Below are 27247 nucleotides of genomic sequence, written 5' to 3' on the forward strand. Positions count from 1 at the left end.
AGATGATGCGTTTTTTTCATTAAACTTGAAGCTCTTTACAAACACAGTTTTCAATGATAAGCTTTTCAGAAACTACTATAAAAATAATCACCATTCCAGCTCATCATATTTTACTTTACATGCGTTTTATATATTTCTTGTGGCTGAAAGATAGCAACTATAACAAAATTAGGTATCACATATTTTACAACATCTAGCTGAAAGGAAGAGAAGCAACTCAACTTTACTATTGCTGATCTATGTCCTAAATCTTTTGAACAGGACAGTAACATAACTTCTATGCCAATCAAGCAACAAATGCCCTTGCCAGTGTTGGCTCCACTTCTTGTCCTTGGAAGCCTAGTCTGGACAGACACATATCCACTAACCTCTCTATCACACGAAGCAGGATCATGTAGTGAAAAGAACACTGAACTGTGAGTCAGCAGGCCTGTGTTCTAGTTCCAGCTCTGTCACTACTAGCTGTGGCCCTGGGCAAGTCACTTAACCATTCTGCGTCCCTCAGTTTCCTCATCTGTAAAATGAGGGGATTAGATTAGAGAATCCCTAAAGTTGTTCCCACAATTATCTGAGATTCTAGGTTAATTGAACAAAGCTACGTGTCAGATCATTAATTCTTCTTCCTCCTCTTATAGGAATAAGTCCCTTTGTGGACTGAAATGCAGTTTTCACTTGCACTGAAAGCCGTACTCAAGAGCAGTGCTTCTCAAACTTTAATGTGCATCCAGAATCAGCCAGGATCTTGTTAAAATGGAGATGATGAATCCATAGGTCTGGAGTGGCACCTGAGATGCTGCATTTCTAACAAGCTTCTTAGGTGGTGGTGATGATGGTCAACGAACCACAATTTAAGTAACAAGCTTTAGAACAGGTTCTCAGAGTATAGAAACTGCAATTCCACTAAGCATCTACACTCTTTGGTTCTCTGATAATTAAACATTGTTTCTGTTGTCAAGGAAATTATTATAAAATATCTTGGATCATTCTGCATAAAATTATTCCTTAATTATACAGATTCTAGAAATTATTCTGAGAGTAGTAAAAGCCAGCTATCAATTATGAATGAATACTTCTCAAAAACATAATTTTTTTTTCCTCCCCAAATCCCCCAGTACATAGTTGTATATTCTAGTTGTGGGTCCTTCTAGTTGTGGCATGTGGGACGCCACCTCAACATGGCCCAATGAGTGGTGCCATGTCCGTGCCCAGGATCCACACCCTGGGCCACTGAAGCAGAGCATGTGAACTTAATCATTTGGGGATGGGGCCGGCCCCTCAAAGACATAATTTATCATTGTAAAACGATATCAATTAAGAAGAAAAATATCCTTTCCTTCCTTCACCTCCCAAATATACTTCTGGGTCTTCACATGTCAAGAGTACTCAGATAAACTAGAAGTACCTTGGAAGAAAGTCTAGATAAGTCTGGATGAGTCACTACACGATTCCGTGGAGCGGTCAAAACCCTGAACTTGAGTCCTCCACAGCTGAGAGTTTTCTGCTTGTCCTTTCACACAACTCATCATATTCCACCCTGATCCATTCAGTAGGGAAAGGCAGTATGGGAAATTACTACACAGTTTAAGCCCCCTTGATGAGTTGGGCATGCTAAAGGTTACCCAGAATAGAAAAAGAATAAAAGAGATAGCCTTGCATTTCTTCTATATGACATAAATTAGATATTTATCTCATTATATAAATAATTTTTTTCGGAAAAGAGAAGTCAAGTCTTTCAATCAATCATATTTATTAGAGAAAGGACAAAGACTTATGCACTAGTCAGCTCTTGTTAAGGGAAAAGATGTTTCACGTGCTTCTCTTCCCCTTGACTCCCTTATATCTCCTTCCCATTTTTAATACAGGTATATATAAATTTTATAATCAAAAGAACCTCTAAATTCATCCTTAAATTTTAAGAATATCCTGATTTTTGAGCTGTCATTCTTTGTAAGTAAATTATAGCATTAAAAGCATTTAACAAGATTGTCAGTATTACCTGATATAATAATGCAATTTTGTCTATATTATTAAAATTATATAAAAAATTTAAAAATTGCAAAATGTTACACTAATTCATTTATAGAGGAGAAACAGTGGGAAAGTAGAAGTTGGAACACGTTAATATTCCACTATATTTTTTTGGCACCTTTGAATGTAAGATTATTAATAATAATTTCTCTGGAGTAGTAAAACCTACCTGGGTTTGGAGGAAAAAAAAATTCAAATAAACATGGCTACTTTAGAGACACAAACTGTAGCCACAACTTTACAAAATACCTGAGAGCCGATAGCTGGAAACGTAACTCCTTGTTCCTTAAGGTTCTTAATCATTGCTGATATTAGACTAAGCTGTGGATCATTCTTAAATTCATCGGTCCATTCAACCATAAGAGCCTTTAATTTTTCACACACTTTAGGGTGACCCTAAAAAACAGAGAAAAATGTTAATTAAAAAGTACTAACTTCTTGGTTAATGATTTAATAAGGATAACTTAAATATAAAAATTATCAAGTGTTGTAGATTTCTTTCTGAATCACAAATAACCCCTCGCTATAGATGATACATAAGAAAATATAGTTGGTTACTAGAAACAAACTAATTGTATTTTCACACTATGAGAAACAAGAGAAGATACCATCATACACACCTCATATCAAATTAAAACAGATCAAATATGTAATAACTTATTTTGGAGGTCAGAAAGTCCTGACCAGAGTATTTTGCAACTAAGCAAGCTTTGTACATGAGGAAGACAAAGAAAAATAGTCTGTTTTACTTGGTTTTTCACAGGCCAATAAAAAAGTAAGTTGGAAAGAGAATAAATGGTATGGTTCCTTTATTCCTAATTACTCACTTCTAACATGCGTGACTGTGTATTTTTCCCAAGTTGTTTAACTATCTGAGGCCTAATTTGAGGTCTATTCATGTTAATATTCCAGGAAACTTAATTTCTTCATAATAACATCTCCCCCTTAAGTATAAAACCAATACATTCACTGTAAAATAAAAAGAAGTCCTTTCTCGTATATGTAGCTGTTTGCTTTTCAAAACAGTTGTTCACACTATTAAATACCAGTTTCAGTACCTCATCTTCAATTAAATTATAGAAAACATGACATTACTAGCTCTTCATAAACAGTTGTACATTTTGATGGACATTCAAGACATTAAAAGGATGGTTATTAATTAGTAGAAAATACCTAAATATAACTGAATGAGGCAGAATCAGAAAAGAATTATCACATAATCACAATGCTTGAAAAGAAGTATAGAATTTTAAATTCTTATCTCATTTCTATACTGTTTTCTATTAAAACCTGGAAATACTCATTTTTTCCAAAAACTATGAGGCATTTTCCCTTTTATCACTTTAAAATTTTTTCTTGATATATAATTATCCCCCCTCAAAAAAGTGAGAAATAATTACCTTTAGAATGGACAGATTTTTACTGGGAAAACTCACATATTAATTAGTAACTTCAATTTTTAAAATTCCTTGAATTGCAGAATTTGAATTCTTTATTCTACATTTACTTAAGTAGACAGTATAGTATTAACATCCTGCAAAGGGCAGGTAGTGGCCTTATTCATGCCAAGGCGAAAACTCAACAGTGCCACATTTTGGCAGTATTTCTGAATAGTTCTATATCAGGAAAATACTTCTGTGGCTACAAAAACTGTGCCTAAAAGGGACTGGTATTATTTAACCTGATAGAGAAGTACACTTATTTCCTTATCATATGAAAGGAAAGAAGAAGAAAAGAGATTAAATATACTCTAATTTGGCTTGAAAGAAACCAACACTTGAAGTAGGTAAATTTGTAGTCTCTTCAATGAAACATAACATTTACTTATATATTGAATAGACATAACTTAGAAAGGGTTAAAAAAAAAAGCACAAAATAGACCCTTGTGATTTAAAATGTGAAGAATTCAACAATAAAATACATAAAGAAAGAAGATCGTCAATTCATTTCTGTAAATAATTTTCCTTACCTTGTTTAATACGTTGCTTACTTCACTAGCAAAATCTCTTGAACATACTTCTAAATGAAAAATTTTGCCACAGTTTGATACACATGCTCCTAGAAGCTAAAAGCATAGAATCAGAAGTTAAAAGAGCTCAATTTGCACAGATATTTTTGTGACAGAACTTCAAATGAAATCACTCACAGTCAGCGCTTGCATAGCAACATGAGGATCTTTATGGTTCACCCTCTTCATAACAGACCGAAGACAGTCTTTAGGTCTGAAAAATGAAAAATGTAACAATCAATTAGTAGTACATCCAGCTTTTTTCCCCCTTAACTTAGTAGGCAATAAACTAGTATACAAAATGGAGAATATGGTAGAGAAGTCTAATTTTTGTTAATGAAACAATTGAAAAACTGTACACTAACAAGTTCCTTTAAATTTTTCAAAAAGAATTGACAGACTGTTCCTTAGCAATTATATTAGGTATTTGGGGTTAATTCTGGGTGAAAAAAAGTTTTGGAATTAAAATGGTAGACCAAGACTTCCACTTCCAATCATGATGGAATAGCTGGAACCAGACTTACATTCCTGCTGTAAAGTAAAAAACTGAAAAATATATTTAAAATATATATTGAGGTAACTGTTTGGGAGATTAGATCACAGCAGTGCTGAATGATGGTCTCTAAGAAGGAATACAAGCAATAAACCAGACATTTGTCTCAACTTTCTACCTAGCGGCACTTTCCAGATATCAGTAGTACAGGCTTTGTGCCTAAAGGCAATTTCTGGATCTCAGTGCAGAGTAGGTGATCCCTGGAAGAGAAGTGATCTCACTGAGCTGAGGGGACAGAAACTGGAATTCAGGAAGGCTGTGGGGGCCAGAAGCTGTAGGACAGAGTAGAAGGAGCTATAGGAAGAAAGAGTGCCGGATACCTACACAAGAGTCCACTTAGGCCTATTGTGGAAAAACCCACACGTGCTTAAGTTACAAACTCCACAAGGCTGGGCAAAAAGTGACTGACAGCTGTATGCTGAAGAGTTCCCCAAGCTCACACAGTTTTCAGAGCTCATGGCAAAGTGGCAAGTCCTCGTGGAACATCCAGAGCCTTCAGTGGATACACTAGAAGGTGTAGGCCTTGGTAATGGGGCGAAACTATCCCAAAAGACTACTCTAAGTTCATCCTATAAGAACTCAGAAACAAGCCACAGAAGAATAAAGTTGATCCAAGTGTAAATTAACTTCCAACAGAATAAAGTCCAATACACTTTAACAGGAATACAACAAAACCTGTCACTCAACAATATAAAATTCACAATATTAAGCATTCAATCAAAAGTTTCTAGATACTATAACTAGGAGAAAAATCAATCAATTGAAAATGCAAAAATGACAGAGATGATGAAATTAGCAGTCAAGGACTTTTTAAAGTTATTTTAAGTATGCTCAGGACATACAAGAAATCACCAACATAATGAGGGAAAAAATGGAATATAACAAAGAACCAGATAAAACTTCCAGAAATGAAAAATATATAAAATGAAAAATTAGTTGGATGGAATTAATCAGGTAAGAATGAAGATCAGTAAACTTGAAGACATGCTTAAAGTACAGGAACTTAAGTACAGAGAGAAAAAAAAGACTACAAAAATTTAATACAGGGCCATTGGTAAAAATATTTTTAAAGGAGAAATGGAAATAAAAGAAAATCATAAAATATATTCAATTGATATGTAAAGGACAAATGGAAATAAAAAAACAGACAAAAGTTAAACAGAAATCACCTAGAAAAACAGCAGATTTTAATATTTTGATCCAACCATATCAACAGTTATATTAAATGCAAATAATGTAAACACACCAAATAAAAGACAGGGATGGGTAGATTGGATTTAAAATAAACCAGGACCCACCTAAATGCTATCTACAAGAAACTTGGCTTAAATATAATGACATATGTAACCTAAAAGTAAAAGGATAGGAGGAAAAAGATACATCACACAAGTATGAACCACAAGAAAGCTGGAGCAGTTATATTAATATCAAAGTGCACTTCAGAATAGGTAACATTACCAGGGATAAAGACAGAAATTATATAACAATAGGAGATCAATTCTCCTTATGTTAGACATAATTCTAAATGTGACATAACAATTCTTATGTTAGACATAACAATTCTAAATTCTAAACAATTCTTATCTAACAAGAGAGCTTCAAAATACATGAAGCGAAAACTGATAAAACTAAAAAGAGAAAAAGACAAACCCACAATTATAGTTGGAGATTTCATTCCTTTCTCAGAACTTGATAAAATGAGTAGACAGAAAATCAGTAAGGATATAGGAGACCTGAATAATGCCATGAACCAACCTAATGTAAATGACATTTATAGAACACTCCATTCTAAAATAGTAAAACATATATTCTTTTTAAGTGCACACAGTATGTTCACCAAGACAGACTATATTTTGAACCATAAAAACAAATTAATTTTTTTAAAAATTGAAAAGATACACAGTATGTTGTTAGGTAAAATTTATGATAAAGTATACTACAAATGAGTAACATAAAGAAAGCTGGAGATTTTCCAAGTTCTAAATAACCACACTTGGTCATAATACACTATCATTTTTATACATTATTAGATTTGATTTATTATAATGTTGTTGAGGATTTTTGCACCTTTATACATAACGAGTCTGTGGTTTTGCCATCTTCTAATATCTCTGTTTTTGGTACTGATGTATTGCAGGACTCATAATGAGTTCCAACAAAGCAAATTCTGGGTCCAGATAACTTCACTGGTGAATTCTACCAAACAATTGCCATGATTTTAAATACACAGTTTTTTTGTAGATGCCTTTTATCAGGCTGAGGAAATTACCTTTAATTCTTAGATTAATGAAAGTTTTTAATGGCTGTTGAACTCTTTCAAAGGCATCTTCTTCATTTATTGAGAGGATCATATGGTATTTTTCTTTAGTCTTTTGAAACGGTGAATTACACTGCTTGATTTTCAAGTGCCAAACCAGTCTTGCATGCCTAGGATAAATCTTACTTGATTTTTTTGCAAAAGAACAGCTTTACTTTTGATGTTTCTCTGTTGTTTTTCTTTTTTTCAACTTCATAGATCTCTGCCGTGATTTTTATTATTTCCCGCCTTTTGCTCCTTTGAGTTTGTTCTTGTTTCTTAAGATAGAAACTTATATCACTGATATGTGGTATTTCTTCTTCTAATATAAGCATTTAATGCTACAAATTTACCTTTATGGATTGCTGTAGCTACATCCTACAAGTTTTGATATATTGTATTTTTGCTTTCATATCACTGAAAATATTTTCCAGTTGCTCTTGTAATGCCTCTTTGACCTGTAAGTTATAAGCCAAAAATGAAGATAATTATATAATCATAAAAAATAACTCAATCCAAAAGCAAGCAAGGAAAATGGAGAAAAAAAGAAAAAGGAGCAAAGAATAGATAAGACATAAGGAAAACTTCCAGCAAAACGGTAGCTTTAAATCCAACTATATTAATAATTACATTACATGTAAATAGCCTAACACTCCAATTAAAAGACAGAGATTGTCAGATTGGATACAAAAGCAGGAACCAAGTATATACTGTATATTAACTGTCTATAAGAAATCTACTTTAAATTTAAAGACCGATTAAAAGAAATAAGATAGGAAAAGATACACCATATAAATATTAATCAAAAGAAAGTCAAATAGCTTCAGTAGTTTTCAAACAAGAAATGCTAACAGTGATAAAGAAGGACATTCCATAATAATGGCAGGATTACTTCTCTATGAAAACATAACAATTTAAAATGTGTATGGACCCAACAACAGAACTTCAAAATATATAAAGGAAACACTGATAGAAACGAGAGGGAAAGCAGCCAAATCTACTGGAAACTTCAACATAGTCCTATCAATAATGTGACAGTACAAATAAAACTCCAAAAAAAGTATGGATACAGAATAATTGAACACTATCATGCAACTTGACCTTATTGAACATTCCACCCACATATGGCAGAGTAGACATTTTCAACTGCATGGAAAATTCACCAAGATAAATCACATTCCAGGCTACAAAATAAATGTTGACAAATTCAAAAGGACTAAAATCATACAAAGTACATTCTTTAATCACGACAGAATTAAACTACAAATTAATAACAAAATGATAGCAAGAAAATCCCCAAATACTTGGAAATTAAACACCACATAGCTAAATAACTCTCACATCAAATGAAATCACTAAAACAAAGTTCACTTAAGGAAATGAAAATAAAAGCACACTACCAAGTATTCTGCACCAGAATTCTCACAGCAGCTCTCTTCATATCAACTGAAAACTGGATACAATACAAACGGCCATCAACAGGTACGTAGATAAACAAATTGTAACATATCCATACAATGGAGTATCTCTTGACAATAAATAGAACAAACTACTGATAGACACAAAAACCTGGATTTATCTCAAAATCATATCCTATGCTAGACATGAGAATACATACTACACAATTTCATCTTAAGAAATTCTAGAAAAGGAAAATTTATAATGACAGAAAACAGACTAGTAGTTGCTTAGGGCAGAGGGAACTTTTGGGAGTGATTAAATACCCCCTCTCTCAATTGAGGTGGTGCTTACATAGTATATATATAGTGTCAAAACTCATCAAATTACCAAACTGTACATTTACAAGGCATGCATTTTATTGGGAATAAATTACGTCTCAGTAAAACTTTTTTTTATAAGCAGACCATGCATGTGGCAAACATGTATTTCATAGGGATGCTACACAATTAACAATAATAGTCACAGAAATAACTTCAACCTATGGAACACCTATGTATCTAGGTTCTCAAAATTTTACTGACAAGCAAGGGACTCATTCAGTATTCAAAACATTCACGGTAAGCTAAGTCTTAGAGAAGTTCAGTTCCTTGCCCAGGATACCAGTTATCAGATAGTAACTGGTACAAACAAGATTCAAACCCAGTTGTGGCTGGCTCTTAAATACTCTACATACATTCTGACCACAGAACTGCCTTGCAATGAGTTAAGATAACATAAGCTGGGAGCTCTTTATATTAGTCAAAGGAAGATAGCCTCAAGATATTAATTCATCAGATTGAAATGACAAATATTTTACTTAATATTATTATAAAACATTATCAACATCTATATAATGCTCCACCCAAAAACAGCAGAATACACATTCTTCTCAAGTGCAGATGGAACACTATAAAGGATAAACAATATGTTAGACCAAAAAATAAATCTCTATAAATGTAAAAGGACAGAAATCATAGAAACCATATTCTTCAACCACAATGGAATGAAATTAAAAATCAATAATATAAGGAAATTTGGCAAGTTCACAAATTAAACAACACACTCCTAAATAACCAATGGGTCAAAGAAAAAAAAATCACAGGGAAATGAGAAAATACTTTGAGATTAATGAAAAGGAAAATACAACACATCAAAATTTATGAGATGCAGTAAAAGCGGTGCTTAGAAGAAAATTACTTGTAAACACATATTTTAAAAGAAGAAGAAAGATCTCAAATTAATAATCCAAACTTTCACTTTAAGAAACTAGAAAAAGGGGGCTGGCCCAGTGGCACAGCAGTTAAGTTCGCACATTCCACTTCAGCAGCCTGGGGTTGGCCGGTTCAGATCCTGGGTGTGGACCTATGCACACTGCTTGTCAAGCCATGCTGTGGCAGGTGTCCCACATATAAAGTAGAGGAAGATGGGCATGGATGTTAGCTCAGGGCCAGTCTTCCTCAGCAAAAAGAGGAGGATTGGTGGCAGATGTTAGCTCAAGGCTAATCTTCCTCAAAAAACCCCCAGAAACTAGAAAAACAAGAGCAAACTAAACCCAAAGCAAGCAGGAAAAAAAGAAATAATAAGGATTAAAGAGGAGATAAAAGAAATAGAGAACAGAAAAACAACAGAGAAAAAACAATGAAACTGAAAGTTTCTTCTTTAAAACAACCAACAAAATTGAAAGGGCCAGCTCCGGTGGCCTAGTGGTTAACTTTGGCACGCTCTGCTTCAGCGGCCCAGGTTCACCTCCTGGGTGCAGACCTACACCACTTGTCCGTCAGTGGCCATGCTGTGGCGGTGGCTCACATACAAAATGAGGAAGATTGGCAATGGATGTTAGCTCAGGCAAAGCTGCCTCAGCAAAAAAGAATAGACAAACCTTTAATTAGTTAGACCAACCAAGAAAGAAAGACGACTCATTATTAAAATCAGAAAAGAAAGGAGGAACATCACTCCCAATTTGTTGAAATAAAAAGGATTTTTAAAAAATCACTATGAACAATTTTACACCAACTAAATAACCTAGATGAAATGGACAAATTCCACTGTTGAAAATGACTAAGAAAAAACAGAAATCTGAATAGACCTGTAAAACAAATAAAAGGAGTGAATTACTAATCTAAAAAACTTTCCACAAAGAAAATCCCAGGACCAGATGCCTTCAACTGGTGAATTCTACCAAATGTTTAATGCAGAATTACCATCAGTTCTTCACTAAAGAAAAACATACATAAACTCGACTTCATCAAAATTTAAAACTTTTGCACACCAAGGGACACCATCAATAGTGAAAAGACAACCCACAGAATAGAAGAAAATGTTTGCAATTGATGTATCTGATAAGGAATTGATATCCAGAAAATAAAAAGAACTCCTCAAAAACAAAAAGCAACAACAAAAAGCAACCCAATTCAAAAATGTCTTCAACAAGACACTTCTCCAAAGAAGATAAATGTCGCCAATAAGCACATGAAAAGATGCTCAATATCACAAATCACTAGAGAAATGTAAATCAAACCACGATGAGATACCACTTTACACCCATTAGGACGGCTATTATTTTAAGAAAAAGAGAGGAAAATACCACAGTGTTGGGGATGTGAAAATCGGAATCCTTATGCATTGCTGGTGGGAATGTAAAACGGTGCGGCCGCTGTGGAAAAGTGTGGTAGTTCCTCAAATATTTAAACATAAAATGACCATATGATGCAGTAATTCCACTTCTATGTATATTCCCAAAAGAACTGAAAGCAGGGGTTTAAGCAAATATTTGTACATCCATACTCACAGCAGTATTATTCACAATAGCCAATGTCCATCAACAGATGAATGGCTAAGCAAAATACAATGGAATACTATTTAGCCTAAAGGAATGAAATTCTGACACATGACACAACATAGATGGACCATGAAAACATGCCGAGTGAAATAAGCCAAACACAAAAGGATAAATATTGTACAATTCCATTTATATGAGATACCTAAAACAAGCAAATTCATGGAGACAGAAAGTAGAACAGAAGTCACCAGTGGCTATGAGGAAGCGGAATGAAGAGTTATTATTTAATACATACAGAGTTCCTGTTTGGGATGAGAGAAAAGTTTTGGAAACATATAGTGGACACACAGACACACAGAAACACATGAAAGAAAAAACATTATCAAGTGATTTGAACTCCAACAAGCTCTGGAAAAACTGGCCCGTAAGCATAGTTATCTTAAAAAATTTCTTTAAGAACGTAAAATGCAATTACTAAGCACTGTGATAAACAGAAAAAAATCCTTTTTAATAAGGACAAATTAGAATAAAAAATAGAATTTCTGTTTCTAAGAATGTTTCATTGCCTGTTGGGAACCTTTCCACCCTAAAGACCATGGAGAAAAGAGAAAAAAATGTATATTTATTGAATACCTATTATATGTCAAGTATTCAGCTCTTATGATTCTCAAGCTCTTTTTCTATTAATTTTGCATGATATTAAAAGCCTCTGATAGCAACATTATTAGACTGAAGAAACAATATACTATAACACTATTATTTAGATTTTGTCTTTTTCACAGTTGGACTTTTTGAGGGGCCAGAATCTGTGACCCCCATGCTAATTTTTGCAGTTGTGAAAACCATGTTGGCATATAAAAACACAAAATTATCAGTGCAGTGGTAAAGGCCAAACATAAAAAGAATTATCTGAATACTAAAATTAAAATCATTAAAAAATAATGATCCAAAGATGATTCAGCTCAGTGAGCAAACATTTTAGAAAATAATCTTCTAAACTGTGGTGACTTTTGGAAAAGAGAGTGAGGAAAGGGGCTTTGAAATGGAACTTTTACTTTTATTTCATTCATTTCTATGTTGTTTGAATGTTTCACCACAGCCAATTTTAAAAACCAAGGCAAAGATCTCTCTGACACCAAAACAAAGTGGGCTATTGCACCATAAAACGGATAATGCCATAAAAAGCCAATTATAATGTTTTTAAGTGTTGATGAACACTTAATGTATGCTAAGACCGCGGTATCTTTTTAGATATAATAGGGTAAGCTTTAAAAAATCCCTTCAGAACTGCGTATAAAACTGGCACTATTCAACAACAGAAGTGACCCACAAAAATCTTGTATTAACTATCTCATTTCACTCTGCATTTTTTAATTCAGGTCTTCAATATTTCCACAAGATGAGAAGGAAAACACAGACGTAAAAGTGAAGTTAAATCTATCTTTTATTATTAAATCTTATAATTTAATGAAAGATTATGGTTAAAAGTCTTTTTAAAAAGGTTTAAGCGTTAAAAGCGAATTTAAAGTAGGTATACTACGGCTATTATCTTCTCAATGACAGATGAAAGCTGACTACAGACACAGCGTCTGCATACTTTATCATCTAACAGGTGCCCTTCTGAGAGTGCAAGGGAGCGCTCACTGGGCATAGCACTAGAACAGCGGGCAGAAAGCGAAACCATCCAAAGCAGACTGGACGTATGGTCATCCCAGGGAAAACTATGTTCATCTACAACATCACCTTTGTATGCACAGATCTGGGGCATGTGCTGTATAAGAGGGTAAGAAGAAAAAGGCAGTAGTTGTGGCTTCTAGTATCTTTTTCTCAAACCGTAGAACAGCCTTTTCAGGAATGTGCATAGCTGCCTTGGCATATGCCAGCGCTAATGAACTAAAGCATCAAAGTCAATTTCACCATGCAGGAGTATCTCCAATCCATCTCAACAAACCGTACTGTGGGTTTCAAAAAAAGCCAGAGCTAGAAGAGGGGGCTGTGCTCTATTAAATCCTCTCTACTCCCACGCCCCTCCCATCACAGCACTCTCAGTCATTCAGTTTCTAGATGAAGTCACGACTACTAAAAATAAGCTACCTCATGCAGGAAGGTAAATGAAAATTAAGCTATGAACCCTCCTCAATCTTCAGACACAAATATCACAGAGCCAAGCTACTGGGCTTTCATTTGCACTGTAGACTTTTCCAGTTTCCCCTATGAAACAGACTCTGCCGAACTTGAGCTCTGGAGGCAATTCTGGAAAGGATATTTTTTAAATGAATTTTATCAGCAGTCACTCCTTCGATCTAACCACGAATTAAGAAAACTCATTCTTGTGGGCCAGCCCTGTGGGAGAGTGGTTAAAGTTCCACGTGCTCCACTTCGGTGGCCCAGGGTTTGCAAGTTCAGATCCCGGGTGTGAACATACTTCACCCATCAGCCATACTGTGGAGGCATCCCACATACGAAAAGTAGAGGAAGACTGGTACAGATGTTAGCTCAGGGTTAATCTTACTCAAGCAAAAAAAAAAAAGAGAAGATTGGTAACAGATGTTAGCTCAGGGCCAATCTTCCTCACACACAAAAAAGAAAACTCATTCTTGCTCATTCATCTTATTGGAAAAGTACCCAGAAAGCAAGAGTTCCCTGCACAGAGTGCTATATGTTTATACCAGTGCTAAAGGCTATTGATCCATGTAATTAATCCAATTCGGTCACCAGTACTGTCAGAGTGAATCACCTTCTCCATGTAAATTACAATGACACAAAAAATATTCAACAGGTAGCAAATTACTCTGTTGATAACACTTTCCTTAACTGATGTTATGCTGTCATCTTCAATTTGGCTTTTACGAATTTTCACAAACTAAAAGTTTCATCAAGTCATGTATATAAAACAAAACCATGAAAGGTCAATGACTAATCTTCGTGACTACCCAGTTAGTTAAGATTTCGTATGTTAGCTCTTCCTATTTACAAATATGTACAAATGGGTAGAACTTTTTCAACACAGAATAATTTTTTCCCATGTAAAAAGTCATAAATAACTGACAGATGAAAAAAATAAAGGAACTCTTACATCACATTTTGCCATTGAAGTTCTTAATGACTGTTTCAAGTAATAAAAATGGAATTTACTATTTGGTTTATTAAAGCCCATTTTTTTGTTCTAATGACATATTTCATTGCTTTGTTATCTAGTCCAAAGTTCTGATTCAACACTTATAGAACTATGTGGCACTTCAAGGCCTCTGTGGCAAATTATGTATTTAAGATAAGCACAATAATAACTCCCTTCTCACATGCTCTTCTATGCTGTAACCCTGCCGCTTCTCATCAAGAGGTGAACTCTGACTACTCTCCCCTTGAATCTGGACTGACCTCAGTGATGTGCTTGACCAAGAGAATGTCGTAGAAGTGACATTCTGAGACTTACAGTTCATTAACAAGCCAAGTGGAGTACACCTAGGTCTCTTAGAACAATGCTCCCTCTGGGATTCAAGCCACCATTCTGCACGAAAGTCAAGGCACATGCAGAGGCCTTAGTGTTTCAACTGATAACTCCAGCTGAGGTCCTAGCTGATGGCCTGTCATCAACTGCCAGCCATATTGAGCATCCATCCCAGTCAGGCCTTCAGATGACTCCAGTCCTGGCCATTACCAGACTGCAACTTCATGAGAGACCCCAAGCAAGAAGGGCCCAGTTGTTAACCCATAGAACCGTGAGATAATAACAAATTGCTCTTTTAAGCCACTACGTCTTAGCAGGATGTGTTATGTAGCAATAGGTAACTAGAATCGCCTCTAACAGTGTGCTGACTGCTGTTAGCTTTAAATAATATTAACCTCTATTATTTAGAATTGTCTGGGTTTTCTTTTCATCTTTTTTTAAAAATAAAATTTTAACAAAATTTCCTTAACTGTTTTATATCCCCATCTTGAGGGTTCCTGACAACAGGGTCCCACGCTATATTGCTCATCCTTGGCTCCCTACTTTCAACTGAAATCTGAGAGAAAAAAATAAGAATTATTTAGCAACTACTGTTACTCTCCCGTGAATGAAAGTAAAACATTTTCATTCTGAATGTTGTCTAGAATAGTGCCTTCAACATGGCTGATACTCAATGAAAAGTTATTGAGCTAAATATGGAAAACATTACTTTTCAGTGTTGTACAATAATTAGTATTTAGAATAATTGAATAATCGTCCTTATAAAGCTCTATTTGTTACCAATTTCTGCATATCTTCCACTGAGTTTGTTTCCTATGCGGAAAATGTACACGCTTTCATAAAATGTATTTCTTAAGAATTCTAAGAAGATCATGATTAGGGAACAATGCACAATAAACAGTGCTGGGAGGATCACGGGATGTAAGGAAAGAGACTGATGGCAATAAGCACAGCTGAGGTATTTTGTAAAAATACACGCTGAGATAAAATCTGCACACGCATTTAGAGCCGTCTGCCAACGGTTTCTACCACCTACCTTTATAAGGTGTAGTCACATCCTCATGTCTCTCAAAAACCTTCTCAAAACCTCATTTTTGGCATTTTAAAACATATCCTCTCTTTTCCTTATTTTGAGACGGGAAAACAAAAAGACAAGGTTAAGGGAAAGGAGAATTATCTCTCACCTTTCCCAGTTTTCCAACCCCAAAATAAGTCTCCATTACTCCTAACTTACCATGTGATAAATGACCATAGCACAAAGCGCACCGTTGTAAATGGAACGGAATAGTACCATTTCCTGGGGTTTGTTTCCAAAAGCCAGAGTGCAAGGCAGAAATTGCAGTTAATCAATCTTCCTTGATTAGAGAGTTAGCTGTTGGAGAACATACTCTGCCATCTCTCAGTTATGCTCAGTATGCAACTTTTCCTCAATTATTAAAGCAAACTTATTATTTTGAGCACCAGCTGAAGAATCTGACTTGCATATAGGGCCATGCTGTTTAAAATATGCATACTCTGAGCAAGAACGGCACCCAGTGCAGTAAGATATTCAGACTCTATTAAGAGAAACGGGAACCGTAACTGTGATACAGCACACAGAAGCTCACTAAATGGATAGGAAGGACAAGTTTTTAGGAAAAACAACATCTGACAACATTTGAGGGGGCTGCAAAAGAACACAGTTAAATTCAATGAATGTATAGGATACAGCTCAAATCGAGTCAGAGGATCAAGCAGAACTAAAACTAATTTTGCATTCCTGCAATTCCCTTTTCAAAGAATAAAGAAATTTCAAATCTCTTTGAATAGCCCCAAGTAAATTTCCAAAGTTGTTACCACATTATTTATAAACGTCTACCTAACTTACAGGTATGTTGTACAGTTATGACAGATAAATAGCTCAACTTTACTCTCTAGTCACCAGTTAGTGAGATTACCTGAAAAGATCTTTCCATTAATATATAAGGAGAAAGCCAAAAATATTTAACAGTTTTGTTGGATAAAGGAGTCAGAATCTGTGACATATTATGCTTTATAACATTTTTAAAAGGTCTCTTCACTTATGTCTCATCTCTACATCTCATTTGAAAAGTACTTTTGTATCATAAAAATACTAGGTTAAACTGTGATAACAAGGTTTTATACTCTTAAAGAAATTATTACCATTGAAAAGAAAGTAAATTTAAATTCTAATTATTGCCACTATTACTAAATCAATCGCTGTTTCTAGATCAATCAACTTTTCAAAATGAGGATACCACCTCTTCATTATCCCCCTCATGGGGCCTGACAGAAGAATAACAGGACATTTTCCTTAAAGGAGAGAAAATATAAAAGAAAAACAGTAAATATATATATATTTTACATATATATATATAAAATAATTTAAAGCACAGTTAATGAAACTGCTCGCATAGTTAACCTCTAATCACCTATGAAGTAGGACTGCAAAAGTAAAGATGCTAGCAGTATGTTTCTAAATAGGGGCACTAGTGGGTGTTCAGGACAGAAAAATTCTTCTCAGAGTAAAACTATCCGGTGTATCACATCCCTGGTCCCCACTTAATCAATGTCAGCAGTAACCCTGTCATTGTGGCAACCAAAACCATTCCTAATAGTGCAATACCACCCGAGCTGAGAACCACTGCCAGATAAGAGCAGCTCTGTGATGCAGGAGAAAAGGATTTAAAGCTTGACAGACTTCACCTGCAAAAGGGGATTCTAATGCTTCCTTATCAGCATTTTATGACAATACTCCTAGAATCGTGTCAGGGAGTTTTAGAGACACTCAACAATGTCAGTTCTAGAAAGCAAAAACATGTCTTCTTCTATCAAGTTACTTTTACAACTTTAGCTTTCAAAGCTGTTTCAGAGTGATTTAAAGTTAACATTTTCATCTTACATGCTATAAGAAAATGACTTACTACATCTTACCATTCAAGGATTTATGTATAACTATATTGTGGACGTGGGAGGGTGTGTGTGTCTGCATAGCTTTTAGAGGTCTTAGTATGCTAGTATCTAGCAGGCACACACTAAAAGATATGGGAACTCAAATCTTTGCTGAAGTAAATTATTTTTTTTTAAATTAAGAGATAAGATAAGCTGTCTTTGAATACTGAGGGGAGTCTAATTTAAGAGGATGGCTTTCAAAAGTACAAAGGCATTACACTAACTGTAAGGAAACTCTAATATAAAATATGAAAGAAATCAGAACTGAAATGAGTAACTGTATAATCAATGGCATATTAAAAATGCTATTTGAACTGTAATATACACTACATAAAACACGAGGGGGGAAGGGCAAAACACTGAGTACGACATCAAATTCTCAATTTTGAGCTTATAAAGTACGCATTCCTTATGAGATAATCGATGAAACATGAATATAGTACACAAATGATGTTTTTTGGCTATTTGAAGAACAAGCTCACGATCCTGAAGGACTTCATCAGAAAAGAGGGTAAACTGAACTTCTACATACCAAATATTGAGGATTAATGGAAGGGTAGAAAATATCCATTGCACACTTAAATTCAGTACGATGATATTTTGAATTCCAGAGTATATAACACTAAAGTATTATTTCAGTCAAACAAAACACAATGTAACATAATGCATGGGAGAGAGAGGAATCACTAAAAACTTCAATACAAAATTAGCATGTCTTGATTCATGATTTTAACTTTCAAATAACTGTTCATTACAGGCACTTAAGGATGCAGTAGAAAAGTGAGAAAAAACATAAAATTGGGAGTCAAGAAACCTGACTTCTGCTATTGCCTCTGCTACTACTTTTGGATAAGTCACATTAAAATCTCAAGGCTTGGGGCCAGCCCAGTGGTGCAGGGGTTAAGTTCACACGTTCTGCTTTGGCAGCCGAGGGTTCGCCAGTTCGGATGCTGGGTGTGGACCTATACACCACTTGTCAAGCCATGCTGTGGCAGGTGTCCCACATATAAAGTAGAGCAAGATGGGGACGGATGTCAGCTCGAGGCCAGTCTTCCTCAGCAGAAAGAGGAGGACTGGTGGCAGCTATTAGCTCAGGGCTAACCTACTGCCAAAAAAAAAAATCTCAGGGCTTTAGTTTCCTCATCTGTGAAACAATCTCTACAGTCACTAGGATTTGGATTCTGTAGGTCTCATTCTGTAAAATACAGTGTTTTAAAAATCACAGTAAAATACAAGCAAAATCATTGTCTAGGGCAAGTAAAGATGGAAACATCAGATCTAATCAGATGCCGTCTCTACTCCCTAGTGAAACTTTCTCCTGAATCATCATCTCAACTTTCCCCTTACAGTGGATCATTCCTTTCAGGATTGACAGATGTTATAATACAGTTTACCTTTGAAAAAAGAAATTTCCCATTAAACAACCAGCTAAAGAAAGACTCCACCAAAATAGCAGCAAAAAAGGATAAAATACATTATAAGAAACTTAAGCAAAAATGTACAAGACTTATAAGAGGAAAACTTTATAACACTACTAAAGGATATAAACAGAAAGATAAGCTATGTTCTTGGATAGGAAGATTTAATATCATAATGACATTTATTAATTTAAAACTAAGCGAACTTAAAAAGAAACAGTTTTGTTTTTAAACTAGTCAAGCCAATCCCAAAATTTATCTGGGACAGTAGAGAGGGACAAGAGGATACAGAAAAACTCTGGAAAAAAAAATGAGGAAAACTAGCCCTGCCAAATATTAAAATGTATTAAAAGTTTTAATAATTAAAACCATGTGGTAGCAAGACATGAATAGACAATACCGACAGGACAAAAGAGAAAGTTCAAAAACCAGATTTCAATACATAGGGGAATGTAACATACAAAAGTAGTACTTCAAATCAGAAGGAAAATAATAGACTATTCAGTAAGTGGTGTTGAAATTTTTGGGTAGCCAAACAGAAAAGAATAAAGTTAGAGTTACACTTCATACTAAATAACGGGATGGATTCCAAATAGATCAAAGACTTAAGTGTAAAAACCCAAACCACAGGTACAGACTTTGAAAAATAGTTCGGTGGTTTCTTTCAAAGCTAAACATAGTCTCACCATTTGATTCAGCAACCATGCTCCTAGGCATTTACCCAATTGAGGTGAAAACCTATGTCCACAAAAAGCCTGCACATGAACATATTTTATAGCAGCTTTATTCACACTCACCAAAAACTAGAAACTATCAAGACGTCCTTTAATAGGTGAATGGAGAAACAGACTACAGCACATCCATATAACGAAACATTATTCAGAATTTTTTTAAAAACAAGCTATCAGGCCAGCCAGGTGGCATAGTGGTTGAGTTCATGTGCGTCGCTTCAGCAGCCCAGGGTTCGCAGGTTTGGATCCCAGGTGCAGACCTACACATGGCTCATCAAGCCATGCTGCGGCGGCATCCCACATACAAAATAGAGGGAGACTGGCACAAATGTTAACTCAGGGATAATCTTCCTCAAGCAAAAAGAGGAAGATTGGCAACAGATGTTATTAGCTCAGGGACAATCTTCCCCACCAAAAAAAAAAAAAAAGAAAGAAAGAAAAAGAGCTATTAAGCCATGAAAATACATATATGAAGTGTAAATGCATTTTGCTAAATAAGAGAAGTCAGTCTGAAAAGGCTACATAGTATATGATCCCAATTATGACATTTTGGAAAAGGCAAAATTATAGAAACAGTAAAAAACTTAGTGGTTTCAGAGGTTGAGAGAGAGGAAGAGGGACAAATAGGTTGAGCACAGGACATTTTCAGGATGGTGACACCATACTGCGTAATCACACAGTAAAATTATTGCTGTGTAATGACAGACACATGTCATTATGGATCTGTCAAAACCCATAAAACTGTACAACACAGAGTGAGCCTTAACGTAAGCTACAAACTTTAGTTAGTTAATAACAATGTATCAATACTGGTTCACTACTTGTAGCATATGTACCACATTAATGTAAGGTGTTAATAATGTAAGATGTTAATAATCACAATGTAAGATGTTAATGTAAGATGTATACAAGGGGTGGGATGGGTAATATGGAATTCTTTATACTATCTGCTCAATTTTTCTGTAAATCTAAAATTGTATTAAAAAAATTCTATTCATTATAAAACGAAAAATGAAACCATAAAGAAAACATCAGACAATTCCACTAAAACCTCGGAGAAGGAAAGACCTGTATAACTCAATATTCTATAAACCATAAGAAAAGACTGATAAATTCAACCATATAAAAATCAGAAACTCCTAAATGGAAAATCAAACAACATAGCAAAGTCAAAAGAATAATGAAAAAAAATATATGTATGCAACTCATATTACAGACAAGATATGCCCTTAATAGATCAAGGACTCCTAGAAATGAGGAAAGGATATGCACAGAGAGTTCACGGGAAGGAAAACACAAACAGCTCTTCAACACACAAAAAAGTCATTCAACCCAGTAAAGCATATGAGTGAGCCTTTGACTTGACGTAAGACTATTCCACCTCAAGCTTCTTCACCTATCCAATAATTGAGAACTCGAGACCATATGCCTGTTATTCTTGTTTTCACCAGTCCCTAAAAGAAGCTCCTTTCCATCATCAAACAGCTCTGCATATCCATTACTCCCTAACTTCTGAAACCTTTCTGCTGTATCCTCTAGAAGTCACAGCCCATTATCAACAAAAGCCCCTATCTTTGGACCTTTTGCTCTACAGAAACTTGCTCTCCATGGAGGATACTATTTCTCCTGCAGTCACCTCAAGGGGTAGCTTTTTTTTCCTCCTGAGGAAGATTTGCCCTGAGCCAACATCTGTTGCCAATCTCTTTTTGCTTGAGGAAGATTGGCCCAGAGCTAACATCTGGGCCAATCTTCCCCTATTTTGTATGTGGGTTGCCACCATAACATGGCCACCAACAAGTGGCATAGATCTGTAGCTGGGATCCAAACCCGGGCCGCCAAAGTGGAGCGTGCAGAACATAACCACTAAGACACGGGGCTGGCTCCATCAAGTGGTAACTTTTTGTCCTTCCCGGGCTCTTGAACCTACTAAATGAGGTATGGGTCCTCTTTGCTCTCTTTGCTACTTCTAAATCATTCTCCCTCCCTCTTTCCTCAAACAGTCCAGTTCTGATCATGTCAGACTATCTTCCAGTTGCAGTTCATTTACAAAAACTTCAATTGTCCCCTCATTTCTCAACGATTTTAACTCCTGGCTCACTGCCACTCTCTCCAACACTACTCCTATCTTAATTCTCAGAGATGTTAAAAACTATCTAAGTGATGCTTCCAACATCTTGGCTTTTCAACTTCTATCTCACCTTATTAATAAGTGGCATGGTCACATGCTAGACCACGTCATTATCAACAACTGAAAACCCTCCATAATCTCAATTTCAAACATTCCAACCTTCACGTTCCATCTTTCTAACTCACTCACTCTTTCACATACCCGACTCTGTGCTCATTTAGGGTAACTCACCCCTGCTCCAGTTATTCTCTATCTTTAAAGTTCTTAGGAAGCACCAAGTGTTCTCTACCTTGCTGCTTTCATGCAGATACTATTCCCTCTGCCTGGGACCTCTGCTTTCAGCTCTTTGTTTCTTCCCAACTTTAAAATCATAGCATAAACGTTACTCCCTCACACCAGTCCATCTCTGAAAAATCTAAATAGGCCTCCCTTTTCATTCTCCACTAAAGCACTCTGCTATCTTCTTAGCCCATTATCTGTTTATCCGTTTATTTCGATCTTCCACTAGTAGACTGTCATCACAACTGATGGCAAAGGCAGTGCTTGCTTTATTCATCACTGTATACACAAAGCATGATACCCAGCTAGTTCTAAGTGTTTGTCAAATAAACAGAAAAATGACTGCTACAAAGAGAATGAAACCAATGACAGAAATTCTGCGATGTTAAGAAAGTGAGGGGCTGGGTCAGTGGCGCAGCGCTTAAGTGTGCCACATTCTGCTTCGGCAGCTAAGGGTTCACAGGTTCAGATCCCGCATGCAGACATGGCACCGCTTGGCAAGCCACGCTGTGGTAGGCGTCCTAAATATAAAGTGGAGGAAGATGGACATGGATGTTAGCTCAGAGCCAGGCTTTCTCAGCAAAAAGAGGAGGATTGGTGGCGGATGTTAGCTCAGGGCTAATCTTCCTCAAAAAAAAACAAAATAAAATGTTTAAAAAAAAAGAAAGAAAGAAAGTGAAAGAGTCATGGAAATCAAGACCATGCTTTACGAAAAAAATCCTGTAGTTTTATTCCTGTTGGAATTCTTCCCCTAATTTAAATTACATTAAAGAATCCTAAATATGAATCAGATTCTCGTCTGTCAACTGGAAAAACCTACAGTATCTAGAGCTGCTGTGATAAATAAAATGTTTATAAGACACTTAAATAAGACCTGGCAAAAAATAAGCAGTCAATAAGTGTTGGCTATTACTCTTAAAAGACTTTCAAAATTAAGGCCTATAAATTGAGGATGTGATTATAACAAAATACATATTGGAAGAGATCTGTTCCTCTACCTGGTGCTGCCCTTCCAACGTAAGATGTCTAGGTCAGAGATTACTTTTCCCTTAAAAAAAAAAACAAATCAGGAACTAGTCTATCAATCTCCAATTGAAGGTCAGAAATAGTCACAGCCCAGGTTCAGGACAAGACAATACAAAGCCAATGAAAAATATTTTTAACAAACTCTTTCCCAAAGGCTTATATTTATATTTTTCACAAAATATCAGTAATAATTATCATTTTATCCTTCTAGTTATGTTTGAATAAATCAAAGATTTACCTATCCTCAACATCTACTTTTTACATATGAGACTATAAAGAAATCACTCAAAATTAACAGACAAAAGCTATTTATTATGTTAAGACATGTTAAAGAAAACTGCTACTATCACTCTGAAAGTTCCCTTGATTCTAAACAGAGACTTTTCAGTCCATCACATGACCTCACTGGCTAGGCATTTTTCAGTACTTACTCATACACTGGAGCCACACACTAAACATCATGTGAATATCTCAGGAAGTCAGAAAAAAATTTTCAGAATGTTTTTTGAAGTTTTAAGTCCAGCATATTCAAACATTTCAGGCTTAAAAAGAAAAACCTATAACCTATATGAAGCAAATAGGAATTACAGCTACTAAGTTTCCTGAGATTGACATAACTATTTGAAATTAATAAATAATTTTAATTAATAATTATTAAAGTGTGTTACATATTCTATATGCCACTAATCAAAACTGATGTTAAAGTAGAAAATAATGTCTAAATTTATCAATTTGAAAACCACCACAATACTAACAGACATTAAAAGAAATAGATTTCTAAGGCTGACAGGATACATTAAGGAACTAATTAAGTAATTACAAATGTAGAATAGTGTATACAGTCTGCTTATGGTCTATGAACGGGGGAAATATATTCACATTTGTGTAAAGAAACAACAGAAAGATACAAAAGAAACAAAGTGGTAATCTACAGAGAATGGAAGAGGAAAACAGGGACCAGAGTCAGATTTGTCAACGTTAATCTATTTAACTTGTTTTAGTTTTTGAGCCTTGTGAATATCTATTTTTAAAAGTACATGTTTTATATAAGTGTATTTCTTTAAATCAATAAACATAAATACACACATACATATGTTTAAAGAACAGATTTAAAGAACATAAGTTTAAGGAACAGAACAATAAGATTTTTTTTAAGGGTTTTTTTTTTTTTTTTTTTTTTACCAAAGGGGGATTTTTCAAAACACCACTGGGAGCCGTGTGTCTGGGTCAAAGTTCTGACTAAATGAAATTTCACAATAATGGCCCTTTTTTTCCCCTTAAAACTTGAGAATCGTTTCCTAACTACCACAACTCTAAAACAGATGACTTTTACCAAAAAAATAAAACAAGAAGAAGAAAAAGAAAAGGCCAAAAGGATTTTAAACATTATTTCTTAGGGTTCTTAGGGAAGAAAGACAAACTAATACAAATTATTTTACTTATGCACTAAATAATTCGACAATATATTGCTGGTTACAAATCATTTTGCTAAAAAAACAAATCTTACTGAAAGAGAAATGCTTCCCCCAAAGTTCCCTCCACCATCCCTAAATCCACTCTCTTAACTAGATCTGTACACTTTATAAAATTACAGATTAACACATTAACACATTAAATGGGAAAGCTTTTCTAAAAAACCTGGACTGTTGCCTAGTATACAAATAAGCTTAGGAATTGCATTCCAATCCATAGCGTCCCTCTACTTCAACATACCCTATCTAAATTTGCCTCAGAGAAACTCAGATCCCCTTTCCCCTCTCACACTAAGTACGTGTCAGCCTTCTCTAAAGCACACCCGGTGTCTAGAATATGTCACTGACAACCTACAATATCGTTTCAATATTCTTATGCTTTCATCTGCAATCCCTATCTAAACACATGTATCTTGGTTCCTAGATAACATAAACCACAGCTGAGTAAGTTTTCCATATACACTTATAATAAAATGATTTAAAAGATTAAAGACAAACTATAAGTGGTTGCCAGGTGCTGAGGAAGGAGGGAATGGGAAGTTATTCAATAGGTGCAGAGTTGAGTTGAGGATGATGAAAAGTTCTGAAGACGGATAATGGTGATGATCCCACAACAATGTGAACGTACTGAATGCCACACACTGTACAGTTAAAAATGGTTAAAGTGGTCAATTCTATGTTACATATATTTTACCACAAAAATAAACAAACAAATGACATACAGGAACTCCACCAGAAGTAGGCCACAGTTTACTACTCGCCTAAAAAGAACCTTAATAATTTTCTATTACTAAGTTGATCTGAGAATACACATTCTAATTCTGTAATACTTATCCTTAGGCACATAGGCACAACACCTAGGGCTCACAATAATTTTAGGGGCCCACAAGAATGTTTTAGTTTCTTTTAAAATCAGAAGACAAAAATGAACTTTAAGGTCGAAGAAAATGTTTTAATGTATAATAATATACTTGTCTTTATAACAATGCAGTCATAAAATAATTATAAAATTACAATAAAAACAATAATGTTTTCTTATGAAGAAAGGGACTCATGAAGGCAAAAGTGCCAAGAGCCCATGAAAGTCATAATGTGGCCCTGATGCTTACTATTTCCTATTAGGAAATTATCAAGGTACAGCAACAAAGTAAAAACATAACTGACTATGTATATAAAACATTATTCTTAAAGAGAAATCTCACACATGAGCAAATATTGAGAGTTTTACATTTTTTAAAAAACCTCAGTAATACTAGAATATTATCTTTATTATTTAATCTTTTTCAAGCAATTCTTTATTAAGAAGAGCTATAAAGAGATATCGCATTTACATAAATAAATGCTTGGAAATTAATGAGGATTTAAAGAAACTAGAGAGCAAGAACTATTAAGGGAGGGAAAAATAAGTGGAAGAAAGAGAAGGAAAGAGGAAAAGAAAAAATATTGATTAAAAGGACAAATAGACCACCCCTCATTATTTAAATTACCGAAGTTAAAAATACTTCCTAAGTAAATTCATGGCTTTAGCATAATGTCAATTAAAATCCCCAAAGGATAACGGAAATATTAAGGAATATGCTGAAAGAGAGTATGCTGTCCAAAATAAATTTGAAAAAATAAAACATGAGCATGTATCAGAACCTATTGATACTAGATAAAAACAAAAAAGAGACAAACAGAAAATAGTTTTTTTGTTTGTTTTCGGGTTTCTTTGTTGAGGAAGATTGGTACTGAGCTAACATCTGTTGCCAATCCTCCTTTTTGCTTGAGGAAGATTGTCCCTGAGCAAACATCCATGCCAATCTTCCTCTAGTTTGTATGTGGGATGCCGTCACAGCATGGCTTGATGAGTGGTGTAGTGGTCCATGCCTGGGATCCAAACCCGCAAACCCCAGGCCACTGAAGCAGAGTGTGTGAACTTAACCACTATGCCACCAGGCCACCCCAGAAAATAGTTCTTTAAAGCCATGGTTTAGTACATTTTAAGTATATGAGGACAACATGGATGGACCGTGAGGGCATTACGCTAAGCCAAATAAGTCAGACAGAGAAGGAGAAATACTCTATGATTTCACTAAACATGAAATCTAATAAAACTGAACTCATAGAAACAGAGAACAGATTAATGGTTGCCAGGGAGGTGGGGGTGGATAAAATGGGTGACAGTGGTCAAAAAGTACAAAATTCCAGTTGTTACATAAATAAGTTCTGAGGATGTAATGTACAGCATGGTGAGTACAGTTAGTACTATCTTGTATATTTGAAATTTGCTAAGAGAGTAGATCTTAAAAGTTATCACAAGTAAAAAATAAGGAAAAGAATAACCAATAAATGTTTCTAGTATAATGTTACCACGAAGAAAAACAAATTGATCTCTTTGTCTACATTATACATCATACAGAATTTCAGATGGGCTACAAATTTATTAACCAGAAAAATATGGAATATTTCTAGTAATGAAAGAGAGTTTGTCTTTTCATTTCAAGCAACTCATCAAATTATTATAAAAAGTATTTACAACATGAAGAATATCAAAGTGAAGATAAAAAGAAAACTGACAGAGTGAAAAGAGGGACTTTGCAACTGGAATGCGAGATAAAAGTGTTATCTCCAAATATACAGGGATGGAGCTAGGTTGATACCCAGTCAACAAACTGTCAGAAATATGACTTTAATCAAAAAGAGGCAG

The 27247-nt window shown here is 34.9% G+C and overlaps 1 protein-coding gene across 4 annotated transcripts in view; it reads right to left on the reverse strand.

The window, feature by feature from the left end:
* The window catches only part of STAM (signal transducing adaptor molecule), a 74609-nt gene that overhangs the window by 27111 nt on the left and 20251 nt on the right, over positions 1 to 27247 (reverse strand). For 2 of the 4 annotated variants that reach the window (XM_070601347.1, XM_070601349.1), the window contains 3 exons: positions 4175 to 4250; positions 3998 to 4093; positions 2278 to 2424 (listed from right to left, as the gene is read on the reverse strand). In XM_070601347.1, the coding sequence (XP_070457448.1) occupies positions 2278 to 2424; positions 3998 to 4093; positions 4175 to 4250 (319 nt within the window). Of the gene's footprint in view, positions 1 to 2277; positions 2425 to 3997; positions 4094 to 4174; positions 4251 to 6858; positions 7164 to 7238; positions 7344 to 27247 lie in introns of all 4 variants that reach the window. The other 2 variants (XM_070601350.1, XM_070601348.1) reach the window with 2 other exon arrangements.

Source organism: Equus przewalskii, chromosome 30 (assembly GCF_037783145.1).
Source record: "Equus przewalskii isolate Varuska chromosome 30, EquPr2, whole genome shotgun sequence".
NCBI lineage: Eukaryota > Metazoa > Chordata > Mammalia > Perissodactyla > Equidae > Equus > Equus przewalskii.